This window comes from Protopterus annectens, chromosome 3.part1 (genome assembly GCF_019279795.1).
Source record: "Protopterus annectens isolate FY-2018-M chromosome 3.part1, PAN1.0, whole genome shotgun sequence".
NCBI classification, from domain to species: Eukaryota; Metazoa; Chordata; order Ceratodontiformes; family Protopteridae; genus Protopterus; species Protopterus annectens.
In genome coordinates, this window is record NC_056732.1 from 736,087,488 (window position 1) to 736,105,281 (window position 17,794).

Here is a 17,794-nt window from a genome sequence, read left to right on the forward strand (position 1 = left end):
ATGTGTACAATTAGTGTTGGTGTTTGTGACTCTAGCCTACTGATTTGGTATTTAGGAATCAAAACGTTAAGAGAGAGAGATGAATGTGCTTAACACAGACTATTTAATGGACAGTTATGATTTGAAAATGGAAAACTGAATTATAAGTACAAATCATTAGACAGCTCAATCTATAATGCTGATTTACAAGTATCCACCCATTCTCGATTTTCTAAACAAACTGAAAACCAAAAATAACATGGTACGAGATCATATCCAAATATATCCTTATCAAAAGGGAACTATTGGGATTAAACTCTCCAAATGTGCAGAACAACTTTAAACTACAATACCCCCATCTAAAAAAAAGCTGCATATTTATTTTGAAAATTATTCTCTTGGAAATGTTCAGAATTTATCACTCCACATCAAACTGAAGTTATATACAAAATAAGGCAGATATTTGTTATTTAAAATATAAATCCTTAAAACAAATTGGCAGCATATGGTATATGACTGAAAATTTCTACAAAACTTTTGTAGAAAATTCAGGGTCTCCTGCAAGCACTGTGGTCTGATCATTTATATTAACTAAAAATGTGGCATTGTTTAATTTTCTGATTATGTAGTGTGCTTCTCTGGAGCTTATTAGCAATAGCCAGGAAAATGAATTAGAAAAAAAAAATCAGATTATAGGTTCATAGGTTCATACTAGGCTATCTGCCCAAGGGCATTTACAAGCCTAGCCCATAGTTTTGTGGCTTACGCCACCCCTTTAGTATGGGGAACTATACCCATTATTTTGCTGTGCCTCTGTTGAGCAGTGACACTGAGGTAATCCCTGGGGTATATCTGCGATCTCCCATCCATTGGTCAAGATTTCTCTTGAACAAGGCCAGCGAGGTGCTCTGCCTCACATATACCGGGATTTTATTCCACAGCATAGGGAGTCTTTGGGTGATGAATCTATCCCTCCAGCACGTCCTATTAATAGCCGTGTCGAGGTTTAAGTCTCCGCCCTTGTGGCTCTGACGGATCTAGATTTTTGAGGTGAAGCATATTCATCAAATCTGAGTTTGACATGGCCTTGTATGTTAGGCAAAGGTCACCTCTGAGCAAGCGTGGCGACTGAATAGAGCTGGAGTTCTTTCAGTCGGGCAGCATAGGACAGATGTTTGAGACCCTTTATCCTTTTGGTGAGGAACTTTTGTGGCCTCTCCAGCTGCTGCAAGTGTCGGGTCAGATACATTCGAATGGGGCATTGTACTCAATCACTGGTCTGATGAGTGATGAGTATAGGGAGACTATGACCTCCCTTGATCTAGATGAGAATCCCTTCATGATAAGGTGGGCAATGTAGAAGGTCTTCCTAACTACTTTAGCTACATGGGTGTCGAATGACAGACTACTATCAACCTGGGTCCCCAGGTCCCTGATAACTTCTTCTGTACTCAGTGGATTGCCACCTATTTGGTAGCTAGGGGTAACCTTGTTTTTCCCGAAGGGTATGACTATGCATTTTTTGGCATTTAACTTTAGGCCATGGCTCTGGCACCAGTTATCCGTTTCTGTGAGACCCTTCTGAAGGATATCTGTGTCAGATGTGTTTTCTACTATGGCGCCCAGTTTGCAGTCATCTGCAAACTTTGTCAGCCATAACCCTCCTGTGTTTGCTTGTACTTCGGAAAAGTAGATGCCAAACAAGAGTGGGCCCAGGACTGAGCCCTGTGGTACACCACTTGTGACAGGCTTTGAGTCTGACATGGCGCCAGCAACTCTGACCCTGTGGGTTCTTTACCTCAGCCAGTTTGCAACCCATCTTGTGATGTATGGGTTAACATTTAAGCTGATGAGTTTTTCAATGATACCCGAGTGGGGTATTGTATCAAAGGCCTTCGCCAGATCGAGGTAGGCTGTATGGACTGCCTTTCCCTCATCAATGGCTTTGGTGACTGTTTCGAAAAAGTCAACCAAGTTTAGAAGGCATGATCTGCCTTTGACAAAGCCAAACTGGGATGGATCCAAAGTCTGCAAATTCCCTATGTCTTTATTTATGAGGTCCATTATGATCCTCTCCATGGCTTTGCAGATAAGGCTTGTCAAGCTAATGGGCGGTAATTTCCAGGGTCGGTGGAGGCACCGCCTTTGTGAAGTGGGACCACAGTTGCAGTGCGCCACTCCTGGGTGCGTATCCAGAGGTAAGACTATGATTAAACAGCTGTCCTAGCTGTGGGTTTAATTCCTCGTTGAGTTCGTGGAGCACACAGCCGGGGACACCATCAGGTCCCATGGATGCTGTGTTTTTGCTTTGGAGAGAGCAGTTCTCACTTGGGCGTTGGAGATGTTTGGGGGCTGCAATCGCTTGGTATAGATATCTCTCCTTTTGGGGGAGGGGAGAAGTTTGCACTGAACCTGTCAGCCAGTATGTTGGCAATGTCTGTAGGATCAGTAATCTTCACATCATTTTGAACTAGTTCTGAGCATATCTGGGAGTTTCCTCCCAGGTTTCTAACATAGCTAAAGAAGGCCTTATGATTGTCTTTTGAGTCTTTAGCTATTTTTCTCTCAAAATTTGCTTTGGATGATTTTATGAGAGCTCTTAGTTTTTACTTATAGTGATCAAGGGTGTCTTACCTTTTAAGGATTTTGCTCTATCTTGTAGTAGCTTCCTCCTTTTGTTGTAGAGTTTGTTTATGGCTGGGGTCCACCAGAGTGGACGCTTGCCTTTGGTACAAAGAGTCTTTGTTTTGCTTGGGATTGCCTTATCCATGCAGTCCTGCAGGTGCTGGTAGAAGGCATTTGTAAGTGATTCAGCGGCTTGAGTACTGTTTTCCGTCGGCTCGGGGGCCTTAAAGGAGACCACACTAGTCTTTAGAAGTGTGAAGTCGGCTTTCGAGAAGTTCTTTACTGTGGTCTTTTTATTTCAGGTGGGGGTGGGATGAGGACCTCCAGCGAGATTAGTTTGTGATCTGATCTCACCAGTGAGGGGTATACTTCCGGTGTTGAACATTGTGCTCCCATGTTCGTGATGATGAGATCAAGTATGTTTTCTCCTCTTGTGGGGATGGTGACTAGTTGTTCCATGGCATTTGAGTTTATGAATTCCAGGAACTTTTGGGCTAGGGTGTTTGGGCTTGAGTAGTGTTCCCAGTCTATATTAGGGTAATTGAAGTCACCTAGTATGATGGTGTTTGGTGATACATTTATCCCTCTAGTGTTTTCAGGAAGGCCATGTGAGGTTCCTGAGTTTGTGAGGGTGGCCTGTAACATGCTACAATTTGCAGAGCAGTCTTGCCTATGGTTAATTGCACCTGGATGGTCTCCGATGCATCGTGCGTTGCCACCAGTCTTGAGGTGTGGGTGTCTTTGATGAATATGGATACCCCCTCCTTTCTTGGTATTGTCCGGATTTTGGGGCCGGAACGCATGATAAGAGGTAAAACCTGATAGTGCTGGGGTGCTCTCAGGAGCCTTGAACCAGGTTTCTGTCACTGCACAGACATCGATGTTCTCCATACTGAGAAGGGCCTCGAGTGCGTGCATTTTGAGATTTAGACTTCTGGCATTGAGCAGCATTACCCTTAGTTTTTTTCCTTTTTGATGTTCTAGGGTGGTAGGTTTAGAATTTGAGCCTTGCCTAAAAAAGGCACTATGGGGTGGCAAAGCCTTTGCCAATATCCGGAATCCCAGGGTGACAGGTGCAAGCCGTCCCTTGCGAAGCAGCATGGCTTGTCCAGCATGTCATCCCAGGCAGACAGACATTGGATCCCCTTTGAATGACACCAGAGTTTAAGCCAATTGTTAAAGCTGATCATCTTATCTCTGTATTGTGGCATCATTCTTGGTGAAGGTAGGATACTGCTCAAGGTCAGGGTCATACCTGCCTGGGCTACATAATCAGAGAGCTCCTCAATGTCTCTTTTCATGTAGTCCAAGGAGGTACGTCTCAGGTCCTTTACACCAGCGTGGACAATGACTGAGTCATATTTGTACCTGCTGTTGAGAGACCTGAGTGCTTGCGTTATGTGGCGGATTCTAGCGCCCGACAGGCAGCTTACTGTGACCTTCTCCTTACTCAGTCTGGTGAGCGGACGTCAGTGTGTCTGACTATGGAGTCACCAATGACTAGTGTGTCTGGCATTGTGTTTGGCCTTAAGGGCTGTGACTGTTTGACACTCTGACTGTGAGGTCTATGTGTTGCAGGTGTTGTGTTCTGAGGTGGTGGTTGTTTGGGTGTCTGCTTTGGTGGCCTCTGCTGTTTTGGTAGATTTTTGATCAGAGCCGAGTATGTCTTTGTGTGTTTATGTGTATGATTTGAGGTTGTGATGGTACTATGTGAGACTGGGTCTATAGTGTGTGTGGTAACCTTCTCCTCCTGACTGGTCTTGCCAGTCCTATGTTGAGAGAGCTCAGCCTCCAGTTTGGCCGTATAGTTGCATCTCTCGCATGTATTTGTGTTTTGTGGGAGGAGGAGAGGGTTGTCTGTGTACATGAGGCAATTGTAACATTGCCTCAATATTCCCAGGTTCACCAGCTGAGCAGGAGAGGACACTAGCAACTGATCCCTCGACATGCTAGAAGGACTAGACAAAAACTTTAAAAGAGATTCCGGGGACGTGAGTGACCGAGAAATGGGGTTTGCCTTTTGGGGTGCTATCTATAAGAGTGCCGTATCAAGGTAATAAGTACTGTAGGAGCAAGTGCTAGGTTTAACAGATAGAGAAAAGTCTACTTGGAGTCAAGTAGAGATGATCTTTTAGGTATTAGAGAAAGTGCTAGTAACAGGGATGCTTAAAGGTAAGATTGAAAAGAATGCACTCTGCAGTGTGCACTAGAGAAGTTAGATATGAAAGTAGGTAACTTGAGTTTTACCTGTTTAAAAAGTTAAGGTTTAGTGGAGAGTTACTATTTTTAAAACAGCAAGATGGACTGAAAGGGGTGGTTACTTTTGTATTTTGGTACTATGAAATACTGTAGGATGGCCAATAAATTTAAATAATTGAAGGGGTGGGATTTCAAAAGTGATGGTTTTGTGATTACTCACATAAGCCAGTGAAAGTAGAGAGAAATGAGATATATGGTCAGATTAACATAAGAGGCGGGCAACTAGAAAGACAGTGGTATTTAACAAGACAACTTAAATGGGTGGGTGGGAGGGGAAAAATTCTGCCTGACTCAGAACAGAGAGAGCTGTGGTCTCTTTTGAAGTTTTAATATGCTGTTAAACAGAATGCAAGCAAAACACAAGGTAAAGAAAACAAACTACAGTATTCAAAATATAGAAAGGCAATACAGAAATACAAAAAATAACAGCAAACTAACCTTTCCTTCACAGCAAAGTGTAGCAGAGTCTGGATGAGCCTTTCTGGTAAAGCTCTGAAATGTTTTAGTTTACTCCTTAAATAGAAATGCCTTCATTTACAAGACTTGTATCGTCACTGTTGTGTGTCAAAGGAACTCCAACAATTAAGATGAAAAAAAAATAAAATTGTTGCAAAATATAGTTACTTGATGAAACTGAACTTGTTAATAAAGAAACATTAACCTATATCCTATGACAAACTTATAGCTGTTGTGTGTGTATATGTGCCTTCTTTGAAGGTTGGGTGTCCGGCTGGCAGCTTGGCACCGTAAAAATCCACTGTCAATCATTAGCAGACCGGAGGACGACCCCTACTGGGAAAAGCCAAAAGACAAGCAAGAAGTGATGTAGACACTTGCGTAAAATTGTTTTACTGTGTTTGTTTCTGTATATAAAATGTCAATATTTTTCATTTGATGCAGAAAGTTTTAACTTGAGATTTGTAATTGTTTGCAATCGAACTTGACAGTCATTTATGTTGTTCTTATATAAATACAGACTTCAGTTGCAAGTGCTGCAACGTGTATAATCTGCAATAACATGGGTTTGGCTGTTTTTCTATAAACACATATGGACACCACTATCACTATACCTATCCAACAACTTCTTTTCAAATCAGAAGGGTAGGAGTTTCTGGAGATACACAGACTATACTCCTGTTGCATCCCGATCCATACCTACAGTTAAACTAGAAGCACATGCAATCAAAGCCTTACATAAGACCAGGGCCATATATCATACAAGCCTAAAAAGAGAAAAACAATTCTGAATATGCTTCGTCTTACTATACATATGAAATAAGATGAAACCATCTATACTCTATAGCAATGGTCCCATTAGTTCCTGAACTTTTAAACTAAGTACTATTTAAAGGAACCTTTTTTAAGTCTCAGCTTGAGACTTAAGAGTAATAGCTGTATAACAGAAACATTAACTCTTTCACTCCAGTGGAGCTTACGAAGTTTGCACTGTAACTTCCAATGGGCGGAGCCTAAGCCTTTTTCATAGAATCAAATTGTCCTCACATTTCAGAACAAATATTCCTATCTCTGGAGCCATAAGGATTATGAAAGTAGTATAAATGGCAAACTCTTCAGCACTAACTTTTTATAGTGGTAGTATTCTTTAGATTCTAGGTCTTAAAACTAAATTTTATAAGTCACAGTAACTATTACATTTCTGTAATAGTATGTATTTGTAGTCTTAAGATGCATGTGCAGCTTTTCTCCCCCGACCTCTGCTGAAAATGGGTTTTTTACATCCAGTCGGACTTTCCCGGTTACCAGTTGTAAATAAATAAATAGATATTTTGTAAACAACTTACAATATCTCAGCAACCACTCAAGTTACACAAACACTGTCAGCAGCATTTTATTAATCTAGCTGAGAGCTTTCATATGAAAGGAGTCCTGTATGTGTTACTTGGTTGATGAGATACTTAGAAATACTTAGAAAAATGTAAAACTTGTATCTATATCAATTAATATCATAAAAAAAACAGTTAATTTCTATTTACCTGCATTAGACAGAGGTCAAATATCAATGCTTTTGAGTTTGCTCTTGTGTAAGATTTAAGATGAAATCTTTTAAAACCTTGTCCATAGCATGGTTTTGGAATTATTGATACAATTATGAACAAGTAATATTTGACGCCTAGAGGTGTCAGTAGGAGTTAACTGCAGATGCACCTGGAGGCGTCACTCGGATGTAATGAGTTAAACAGCACTCAAAAACATGGACAGGCAAGGCAAGACTTATTCATCTACATTAACAGATCCACACTTATCCATCTCAGAACCTGTTATTCATACGCAAAAACCAAGACAGCAAAACAAGTTTATATTTAGTATGTTTACAAGAAATTTCCAATAAGCATTACAGAGAGTAAGGCACTTATCAGCACTCCTATGCTATCTCGAGCAATACCATAAAGAAATCTGGAAACAAGTTAAGCAAGGTCAATTGCTAACATTGCAAACAGGCCAAAAAAAAAAAAAAAAAATCAAGACCAAATGATATCCAAGGGCTGCTTAGTCTATCGTGTGCTCGTGGCTTTACCAGATAAAGCTGAAGACAAAGTAGCATGCATGCCCTTCCTTCTACTCCCCTTACTATGCCTCAACATTCTTACACTTATGAAGATACAGTTTCACCAAGTATTTCAAATGAGACTTCACCAGTCCCCTGTAAAAATATTAGGGATTCCAGTCTCCTCTTGGCTGCACATTTCTGTACCTGAAGTGGCATCCCACTGGCTCCCTCCAGTCAAAATATATATTTTTATATGATTATGTCAGGCTCCTTCCCCACCAGGTATTGGGCAATTATTTCAGGCCAATTCTTACCATGCGGTTTTCACCATTATCCACAATAACATTACTTCCTTACTTCTAGCACTTCATAACTAGTTAGCATGAAAAAATTCAAGCTACTACTGCACTAACTGTTTCATATTTATAAGCCATCCCATTGTTGCTTCTCCACATTCTGACTTACTGACCTGTAAAAAGCACCTTCTCTATTAAAAGACTGTAGCTCCCTCACAATATTACTAGTTAATGGGTACCAGCAAGATTGGTCTCAGTGCTGACTGAATTCTTCCTACTGTCCTCCTCAAAATGACAAGTCATTCTCTGTCCATTAGAAATTAAGTCATTTTCTAATGTATGTTAACAGCTCATGTTCCACTCCTAGCCTGAGTAGTTAACTGCAAGCGTTCTCTGAAACTAGTCAAAATTGTTCTGCAATCCTTGCAAACAATGCCCAAGTATTCCAGTGCTCACTCCACTCACCCAATCAAGAACATGTTTACAAAGTGAGCTCTGTGGAGTATTAAAGTCCTAACTGCTCCCCAGAAGACCCAGGTATGACTGGCAGTCCAAGCAATGAAGCCAACCAAGTGGCAGGCTTTGCTCACATAAGCAGGGGATAAGAAAGTGGCATGGCTCAATGTACCATTCTTTTCAGACGGACATGCAAATTGTAGCAACAATAGATGCTAGAGAAGACAACGAGGCACCTTTGTCCTCTCATACAGTCTGCACTGCAGTTGGAAATGCTGCAAAGCATGCTTTAATATTGGAGACACCTGCTCTTCCTGAAGGGAGGATGGAGGTCACAGGATGTTTGTGGTTAGAATGATAAAAAATGAAAAGCATGGTAGGGAAAAATGAATTATCTTTCAAAATACCAATTGATTTACAAATGTAAATCTGGTTATTCTGATCCTTATAAAATAAAACTACACATTCACCACCTTCCAGTTTTGTAGAATAACTTGTGTCCAGCACAGTAGCTATGTAGCAGTACAGTAGCTATGTAGCAGTTTAAGTTTCTACCTGCTTTTAAGCAGCTCTGCACAGCTTATCCCCTTCATTTTGGGGGTGACTTAGCTTACACAGAACTGGATCCAATCTCACAGCAATTATAGCTGCAAAGCTGAAGAATCAAACTGATACGTACAACAGATCAAATGGATACATTTCCTTTTAAGCAAAATGAATACTATTCTGCTGTCAACCCCACCCCCATTAATTGCCCAAGACAATGCACCAAAACGAAGACCATACTCCCTTACACCAGAGATTCAGAACCTTCACTCATGCATCTTTTGGCCATCATCATACGTATATGCTAGGCTACAATGCATCATGACCAGTTAATCCCATCGCCGTTCTGACTTTTCTGGTAAGAAGTCCAAGTATTGTTTAGCACAGTCTATAAACACACAATCTAGCAAACAGGCTCAACCCTCAGCTGGTAGACTGCAGTGGCTTAAGTGCACCAAATCTCCATATGACATATGGACCATAGAATCACCTCATTTTGTCTGCATGTTTATGTACATTGGTACAGGGAAAGAAGTTCAACTAGCAAAAGTTACTTCACTGCTACCAATTGTTTTTGCTAAGCTTTTCCCCTGTAAAGGAAACATCACATTACATCTCTACTAAACAAAACCTCATAAACAAAACCTCATAAATATTACATCTCCACTATGGTTCCATATGCATCATGCCTTCACAAGACTTTAGTGCAGTATATAAACACATTGTACAATTTTAAAAATTATTTATTCTACACAATAAGATGTGCAAGAATTTAAATCTGGAAAAAAAACCTAGTTATTATTTGCTATTTAATCATGTCTTTAACAATATATACAATACAACCATAAAAAGCCTTTAAAACAAGAAAACATCCAATTGGTTTCTTCTTAAGACTGTCACTTTGTGATTATTAAAATATCTTGAAAATACATGCTATCTAGATACATACATTGACAGCTTTGCTTTTTGGTGGGAGAGGGAATAACAGACCTTCACTCTTGAAGTTGGTGTACCAAAATCCATGTTGATACCCCTTTGCTTTTGACTACTTTACTGCTTAAACGAATCAATGACATTGGTGTTGGAAAACATGGGATTTTTTTCAAGCTCAAAACACGAATACCAGAAGGTCTGGGAGCCTTATTTTACCACTTTCAACCATGTCATTCATGTAAACAATTAGCAATTTTCTAGGTCTACAATTCGCTTTCTTTTACATCAGTCACAGACTTAGCATTCAGGTAGCATGTTTTACCCCCCCCCCCCCCCCAGCCACATGCTCTCTCTTGCCTTTTCTCAGTCTTAACATTTATGCTACAAACTTTACTGCAAAAAAGGCAATCCTGACATTGAAATTACTGGTGAACATTTACAGTTTCGAGACACCATCCATGCATGTCTCGCCTAGTACAGACTTTCTTTATACAGAAAAGCATCTCAAAACATGGCAGGTCTCACAGGAAGCAAAATTCTACTACACACCAAATATCAATAAAAGCATTCAAGTTATTTTACAGTGCAGCAGTACATGCCAAATATCAATAAAAGCATTCAAGTTATTTTACAGTGCAGCAGAAACACACAAAATGAATTTACAGAACTTGCTACCTAGTTAATGTAGCAATCCCATATCCTTTAAGTATTATTGCCCAATCATACAGACATCAACATGTCTTCTACACACTTTGGTAAAAACTGTTATGCAAGTCTCTAAAATTAGTTTTACAATTCTCATCAGTTCCAAATCCACAATAAAATTGGAATCTGTTCCACCATCGTAGCCACCAAACCTACTCATATATATTGGTATATATTGGTATCCCTCATCATAAATAGCTTTGGTTACTTTGGGTTTTTCTCTTGTAGGACCATAGTGTAATAAACATGCTCAATCACAGCTACAGCAAACTTCAGGTATTCAAACAGGCAAACCTCAGGTATTCAAACAGGCAAACCTCTTTAATATTGGAAATTTACAACTGGACTTTGCAAAGAAATACTTATTTCATCATCTCATTTTGCACTCTCTGTGTTACAACACAAGATCATATAAACAATACAATACAATATACTGACCCATTAAAATGGGATTACCACATTACTCAACTAGATTTGTGCTAACTACACTACTCCCTAAATAAATAAAATATGAAGATACCGGTGTTAATTTAATGGTTATGTGACAGGGTGCATACATTCTGTAGACATGTCGGAATCATTTAAATTTTCATTCTATCCTCTACATTATATACACTAGACAGCACTGATTATTCTAAACTAAAACTACTCCTGCAAATAGGATATGAAGACAAAATGAGATATGAAAGTTTTTAATGAGGCACCTAAAAGACATTATCAAACCCTGAAGCATGGGTCTCATTCATACTCTACCACGAGGACTGTAGGTGAACTAGCATATTCAACAGAAAGCCTCATCTCCAAAACAAAAAGGAATGTACCTGGCAGACAGCAAAGTAGTGGGTAACCTCTAACCCGCAGATTTTGCTGGCTTGAGAGAGGCTTGAAACCCGATGGCCATAAGTTTGAGATTCCTGCTCTGAAGGAAGGATGGTGGATTAACACATTCTGTTACTAATGACTGGGAGAAATGCAGTGTCCTTTTACTACAGAACTGTTACATAACCAAGATCTTATATCTTGAAGCACTTTATAGACCAGAAAACATCATAGGACAGCACTTTAATGAAAGCCAAATTTAATTTTCACCTCAAATTTCAGATACATCACCACAAGCAAAGGTATAACTTTAATAATTAAACTGGTGAAAGTATAGGCCCAGAATATCTCATTCCTTAACAAGATAAATATACCGATCAATATTTCTCATAAATATACATTTTACGTCAAAAGTATTAATTATAATTAACTTTCATTCCTTCTGTATTCATCTTCCACATCCGATATAAATAAACAACTTTCAGCATCACCGCTTTCTCCTCCTAAGTCTAGGGATGATTCTTTAACAGCCTACTCTTTATATCTATACTTGTTTGCTCTTCCAATCGAACTCAAACACGACGATGTACTTTGAAAAAGATGTTTTGAATATACGCTCATACCTATCCCACATTGAGCATGAAGATGGTCCAGATGGATTGGTGTTAGTCCAGTTAACAAATTAAAATAAATATAATTTGTACCGTTTATGTATTACACACGAGATCAGTATTAATCAGAAACAATACGAGTTATTCCATTTCCTTTCAAGCACACTGTTGTGCTCCAACTACCCACAATTTGTAGTTATTTAGTTTGTAATCAGTGGAAGACCACTTACCTGAGCAGAAACTGTTACTACTAGGGGTCAGTGGCGACAGGGATGAACTGCTCCTCTCGAAGGCTTTGTTGTCTTCCTCAGAAACAGGCGACTCGGAGACAGGCGACGATCCCTTGTTCTGTTTACCCAGGTAAGGACGAAGTACAAGGCGGGGGATGCGACTACGGCTGTTCTCCTTCTCCTGCACCTTCTGCTGTTCCTTTCAGTAACAGAACAAGTTAATTAGGAGTACATCATTCGTTTAAAGGTGCAAATACCTCCTATCTTTTCTAATTTGACAATACCACTTACTGACATCGCTCTGCTAATTTCGTGTCACTCCTGCCATTCAGCTGCAGTTCCATCCTAAATAATTACATCAAACTAAAACCACAAGCTGACAATGCCAACACCACCACCACTATTCTGCTGTATAACACCATGACACAAATTCAGCAATGTTTTTCCTAAGTAACAAACGGGGACAGAAAATATATTACTTAGTAGGTTGTTTTTTCTAAAGGGACACATCAGCTGTATAATTGGGGGGGGCGTAGCATTCCCAGTTAGGTTTCTTGTTACGTAGAACGTCTTACAGCAGCCAAGAGGCACCATCTCCATCAAGGCATTGCCTAACCGTGAGAAGCACCGTTACTGGAAGGGGAGGAACAGTGGGAATTAGCTACTACCCATACTCGGCCTCCAATCAAAAACAGCAACACACTAAGAGCCTTCATTCTTAGCGCGTTTTTAACAAAATACAACAATTAAGCAATGTTGTGGAGGATAAGTGAGGGTTCCAACACGTTTGTTTTCACTAAATAATGAAGGTTACTGTATGCAATTTTAAAAGTCTTACTCGACATTAAAGTTGCACAATATGCCACTTACTTACTGCACTAGTGTTGCCCTCTACTGCTTGGTCAACGCGGCGTACTTGAATTATTGCAGTGTCTTGCCGTTGTATAATTTATATAAACAAAATTGTTTACAGTCGATTGTTATTATCATTACGGGGGGATCCGCGCTTCTCTGCCAACAAATTTATTAGCGGCAATATTTACTAACGTTCCCCCCTCAAGTTACTCGTTCCATGAACACCAACTAAATACGTGTTTAAAGTTTACGCGTGGAGCGCCACTTAATGTATTGGAAATAAACGCCTTAAGCGTACTCACGTGAGCTTATTTGCAACTTATCCTTGTTTCTTCCAGTTCCAAACCCAACAACATGGTTAAATACAGATGAGACTGTAAGACAGCTTGCATAACATAACTGGTTAGTCCGCCTGGGGAACTCTCCACTATCTCACTTTTTTATGTTATTATGACAGCCCGTAACATAACTGACAACTGTGTGTATATATGTACATACACACAATATAAAATGCAAAAGAATCATATCTAAGCAGTGAGCAGTCTCTCACCGTTAGCAATTCATAGCACTGCTCTTCAAAATAATACTCGATAAACGTATCCTTTTTTAATTCTTGCACTACAGTGTTCGTAGATGGATACTCGAAACTGGCTGCCAGTCCGCTTGCATGTTTGTGGTATATGACAGACGCAGGGCAGGTCAAGGGTTACCACCTGTCCCACTTTGCGAGGGACAGTCCCTCTTTGGGCAGTTGTGTCCTGCAAAAAATGTGAAAAAATGGCAAATGTCCTGAGATTTTAGGACAAAATTATTTTCTATATTTTATGTAATAGTTGCATAAAACAGTTATTCTGTATCTGAAACACCCAAATGTTATAAGAAACAGAATAAGGAACTAAAATGCTACAAGAATAAACTTTTATTCAGGCAAAAAACTGAAGTTCTGTCCTTTGTACTGGCCGTGGGTATGTTTTGCCCTGCAAAATCTGATGTTTGTAGCAAAAATGTCCCACTTTGGGCATTTGGAAAGGTGGCAACCCTACTGGAGTATGTGCATTTAGATGAAGATGGTCACTGTCATGCAACACTTCAACCGTATATGCAAAAATGGGGGAAAGGGAGTTACGGATGGATTTTGACAGATGATGGACCCTTCCTAGTCGGTGATGGAGGCCATGGTTTACTATAGCAATAACCCACGCCTGGGTGTGGGTAATGCTGGATGCCAAGGGCGAAGCCCAAGTGGCCAAACAAAGCCAACTGTGGGTAAATCCAGCATTACCCACACCCAGAAGTGGATTATTGCTATTATACATTATTTAAGAAAAAAAAAAATTACTTTTCTTATATAATGGCATTGTATAATGCCTCCTTGCTGCCCTTCCGCAGCTGTCTGGTATTCTGCGGCAGTTCTGATGTACTGCGCATGCGTATGCCTACGCAGTACATCAGAGCTGTGGGCAAAAGCAACGGAGAAAGCAAGATCTCCGTTGCTTTTTAAAGATCTCCGTTGCTTTTTACTGTTTCGCTATGTTAAATAGGTTTAACATAGCGAGACAGCTTTAAAATAAGCAACAGAGATCTCCGTTGCTTATTTTAAAGCTGTCTCGCTATGTTAAACCCATTTAACATAGCGAGACAGGTTTTAAAAAAAAGCAATGGAGAAAGCAAGATTTTCGTTTCTTTTTACACAGACACCCGGAGATCTCCGTTGCTTTTTTTAAAGCTGTCTCGCTATGTTAAACTCCTTTAACATAGCGAGACAGTGTTTTAAAAAAGACTTATACTAATGGAAAAAGTCCGGGCGACCGGACCTTTTTCCATTAGTATAAGTCGATTTACAACGTGCACGCTGACCAATCAGCGTGCACGTTTTGGAATATTAATGGGGGGTCATGGTATAATATATTTTAAATCACGGCATACCTCTCAACTGTCCCTGATTTTGACTCAGATTTTAACTCTGTCCCCTCTTAATCCCTCCTAAAGCTAGTGACTTTTGGAGGAAAGGTGGTAAAATTACACTTAATGAATAATGACAATAATTAAGAGTTATAAATTTCTTTTACTTCAGAAAATGTGTATTAATTCATATGCTCTGATTCTGTCAATGTTTCAAGTTAATAGCACTAATATTTTAAGCGTCCCTGATTGTCCCTGATTTTTTTCTTGACTTGTCCCTGATTCTGTTGAAATTTGTCCCCAATTGGTTGAGAGGTCTGAATCATGGTAGAGTCTGTATGAAACAGAGGTGAACCCGTCTACAAAATAAAAGTCATAACACTATGCCTAAACCACAGTACTTGGTAATAAAGTCAGTTTATATTTTATTGAGATACAGAATAGTAGAGAGATTGTTCCTCAGTAAGGGAAACGTTCTTTTATGATATCCTCATGTCTATATTGTATTAACGTCTGCAAAATTTAACTTGTTCTGACCCTAAATAACCTGTGATAGGCCTGCTGATGTGATTTTTTTTCCAGTGTCCTTTATATCCTTAAAAGATGGGATTAGAATGCCCTACCCTCTCGTGTGATATGTTTTATTTCATTTTCTTGAAATATACACAAAACATCTTTGGGAAAAGTGTCTCTAACTTTCTTCTGATGACCCCCTAGTTAAGGTTCTGGTAAGGGTGGCTGGCATATTCTTTGAGCTCCCTCTCTCTATAAATATGTATGTGTGCATATATATATATATATATATACATATATATATATATATATATATATATATATATATATATATATATATATACACACACACACACACACACACGCACATATATATATATAAAAGCAAGTTTTTAGTAGGTGAAAAAACTTTTGCAGCAGTTATACACCAAGGACACCTAAGCTGAAAAATACAGTATCACAATGTGATTATTGTGATATTGAATAGCTTGGTGTAATCAGAGGTTTAGATATTTGTAAGAATTAGTTATAATCTTGTCTTGCAGTTATCAAAATATATAATTTCTGCAATTCTTTACCCATATGTTAGTAGAGAGAACATATTCTAAACATGGCTAAGCACTGCTTAACCCACCTATTGTACCATTTCCATGCCTATTGGAGAAGCTACATATTTTAGTTAAACAACTTACTTTCTCAATATCATCATGAAAATTAACTTGTATCTATACCATACATTCTTGAATCCTTTCACTGTTTTTGACCTCACCATGTCTTCAGTAATTCTGTTCACCCATCCATTGCCCCTCATGAGGGAGAAACAGTTATATTTCTTATCAGTTATCCCCCCACTTGCCTGTGCTACTCTCAAATACAACATGAGTGTGTTACCTTATAATCTTGTAAGGGTCCCATCTTGTTGTGCCTTGTACTTCCTGTTGTGGAAGTGAAACCTGTATAAAAGAAAAGTCAAAGATGTCAGGCACTTGAATAGTAACTACCAACAAACTGATAAACACATGCTGTATTTTATTTGCAATATACATGCACACCCATCTTCATAAAAAAAAAAAAAAACAATCAAGAGTGTTGGTGAATTGTCAGTGGCACAGCAACTATTCAAATTTCAGTAACATAACTACAGTAGGAGTAGCATAGTAGAATGCCACATGAAAGTAGTCCAGCAGTAGGATGCTTGAGAGAGAAAGATTCTGTGTGTCGCGCGCGCGCGCGTGTGTGTGTGTGTGTGTGTGTGTGTGTGTGTGTGTGTGTGCGCACGCGCGCGTGTACGTGCATGTGTGTGTGTGCATGCATGCATGTGTGTGTGTGTGCGTGCATGTGTGCGTGTGTATGTGTGTGCATGTGTGTGTGTGTGTGTGTGTGTGTGTGTGTGTGTGTGTGTGTGTGTGTGTGTGTGTGTGTGTGTGTGTGTGTGTGTGTATGCATGCATATACTTGTACAACAGGATAGACTGCCAACGTGCAAATAGCAGAGCAACATATACCTGACACCACCATCATAAGAGTAGCAGAAGTCATATCAAAGCAGAAGGCCACAGAGAGTGTGAGGGAAATCACATATGTTACAGACTGGGGTATTAACCCATTTAAGAAAAAAAGAGAAGAAGCAAGTAATTAATACAGAAAGAAAAGCAGCAGGGGGTATACAGGCTCAACAGCAGGTATATCTAAAACACACAGCAGAAATATGAGGACTACATCAGAAGCAAAAGCTGGATGACATCACCATAATCACTTCCATCATCAGGAGCATGTAACATTAAGTGCAGAAGCTTAGCAGTGGGAAGACATTAGGGAAGCACCAACTCTACTTTGAGAAGCAGGACTACAACAGCAGCAACTGTGCATGAGAGTAGTCTAACTGCTATAGGAGCAAGTAAGGGCAGATACAATACCTCCCTATCAAGTGTGGACATGCAGCAGGGAGAGTACCATGGTAGGAATGCACAGTAGGAACCCAACAAGTATACTACAAAACAGAAGAGAGAACTTGGATGAAGCATAGTCAGCATGTTACAGCATAAAACTGCAGATACATCTTTCCTTTTTGTATTATGTGGTATGAAATTTCAAAACTTTCACTATTTGAAGTAAAACCATATCACTTATTTTTTTTTGGTTATTGGCACTCCTCATTGTATACCTTGCAGCTGGCCATCTGATACTTTCTGGTCCTAACTCCAGTACCCCCAGTTCTAACCTCTGGGGCTGGGACAACCTCAGCAGTAGGCAGGTTTCAAAGGGAATGGAGAAACACAGAACACTGTCTCTATTAGCATCATATATGCTCTCTTATACAAAAGCTTCAGAACAGGCTTTGTATCACGAGAATGGAGGACTGCAAAAGCTATCTTACCTTACAAGGGTGGACCAGCAACTGACCCCAGAAACTACAAACCTATTAATCAGACTAGTCTAATATGCAAAGCCATGGAACAAATTATCATAGAAATGATCAACAATTTATAGACAACCTTCAAATACTGAACCCAACCCAGTTTGGCTTTGTCAAGGGAAGGTCATGCTCACTATACCT

The 17,794-nt window shown here is 39.6% G+C and overlaps 1 protein-coding gene across 5 annotated transcripts in view; it reads right to left on the bottom strand.

Moving 5' to 3' along the window:
* SYBU (syntabulin) overlaps positions 1–17,794 on the bottom strand; it is a 1,013,882-nt gene that overhangs the window by 817,390 nt on the left and 178,698 nt on the right. For 3 of the 5 annotated variants that reach the window (XM_044067096.1, XM_044067093.1, XM_044067092.1), the window contains exons 2-3: positions 16,130–16,191; positions 11,969–12,167 (exon numbers count right to left, since the gene is read on the bottom strand). In XM_044067096.1, coding sequence (XP_043923031.1) covers positions 11,969–12,167; positions 16,130–16,153 — 223 coding nt within the window. In that variant the 5' untranslated portion in view covers positions 16,154–16,191. Of the gene's footprint in view, positions 1–11,968; positions 12,168–12,259; positions 12,603–16,129; positions 16,192–17,794 lie in introns of those variants that run through there. The other 2 variants (XM_044067094.1, XM_044067095.1) reach the window with 2 other exon arrangements.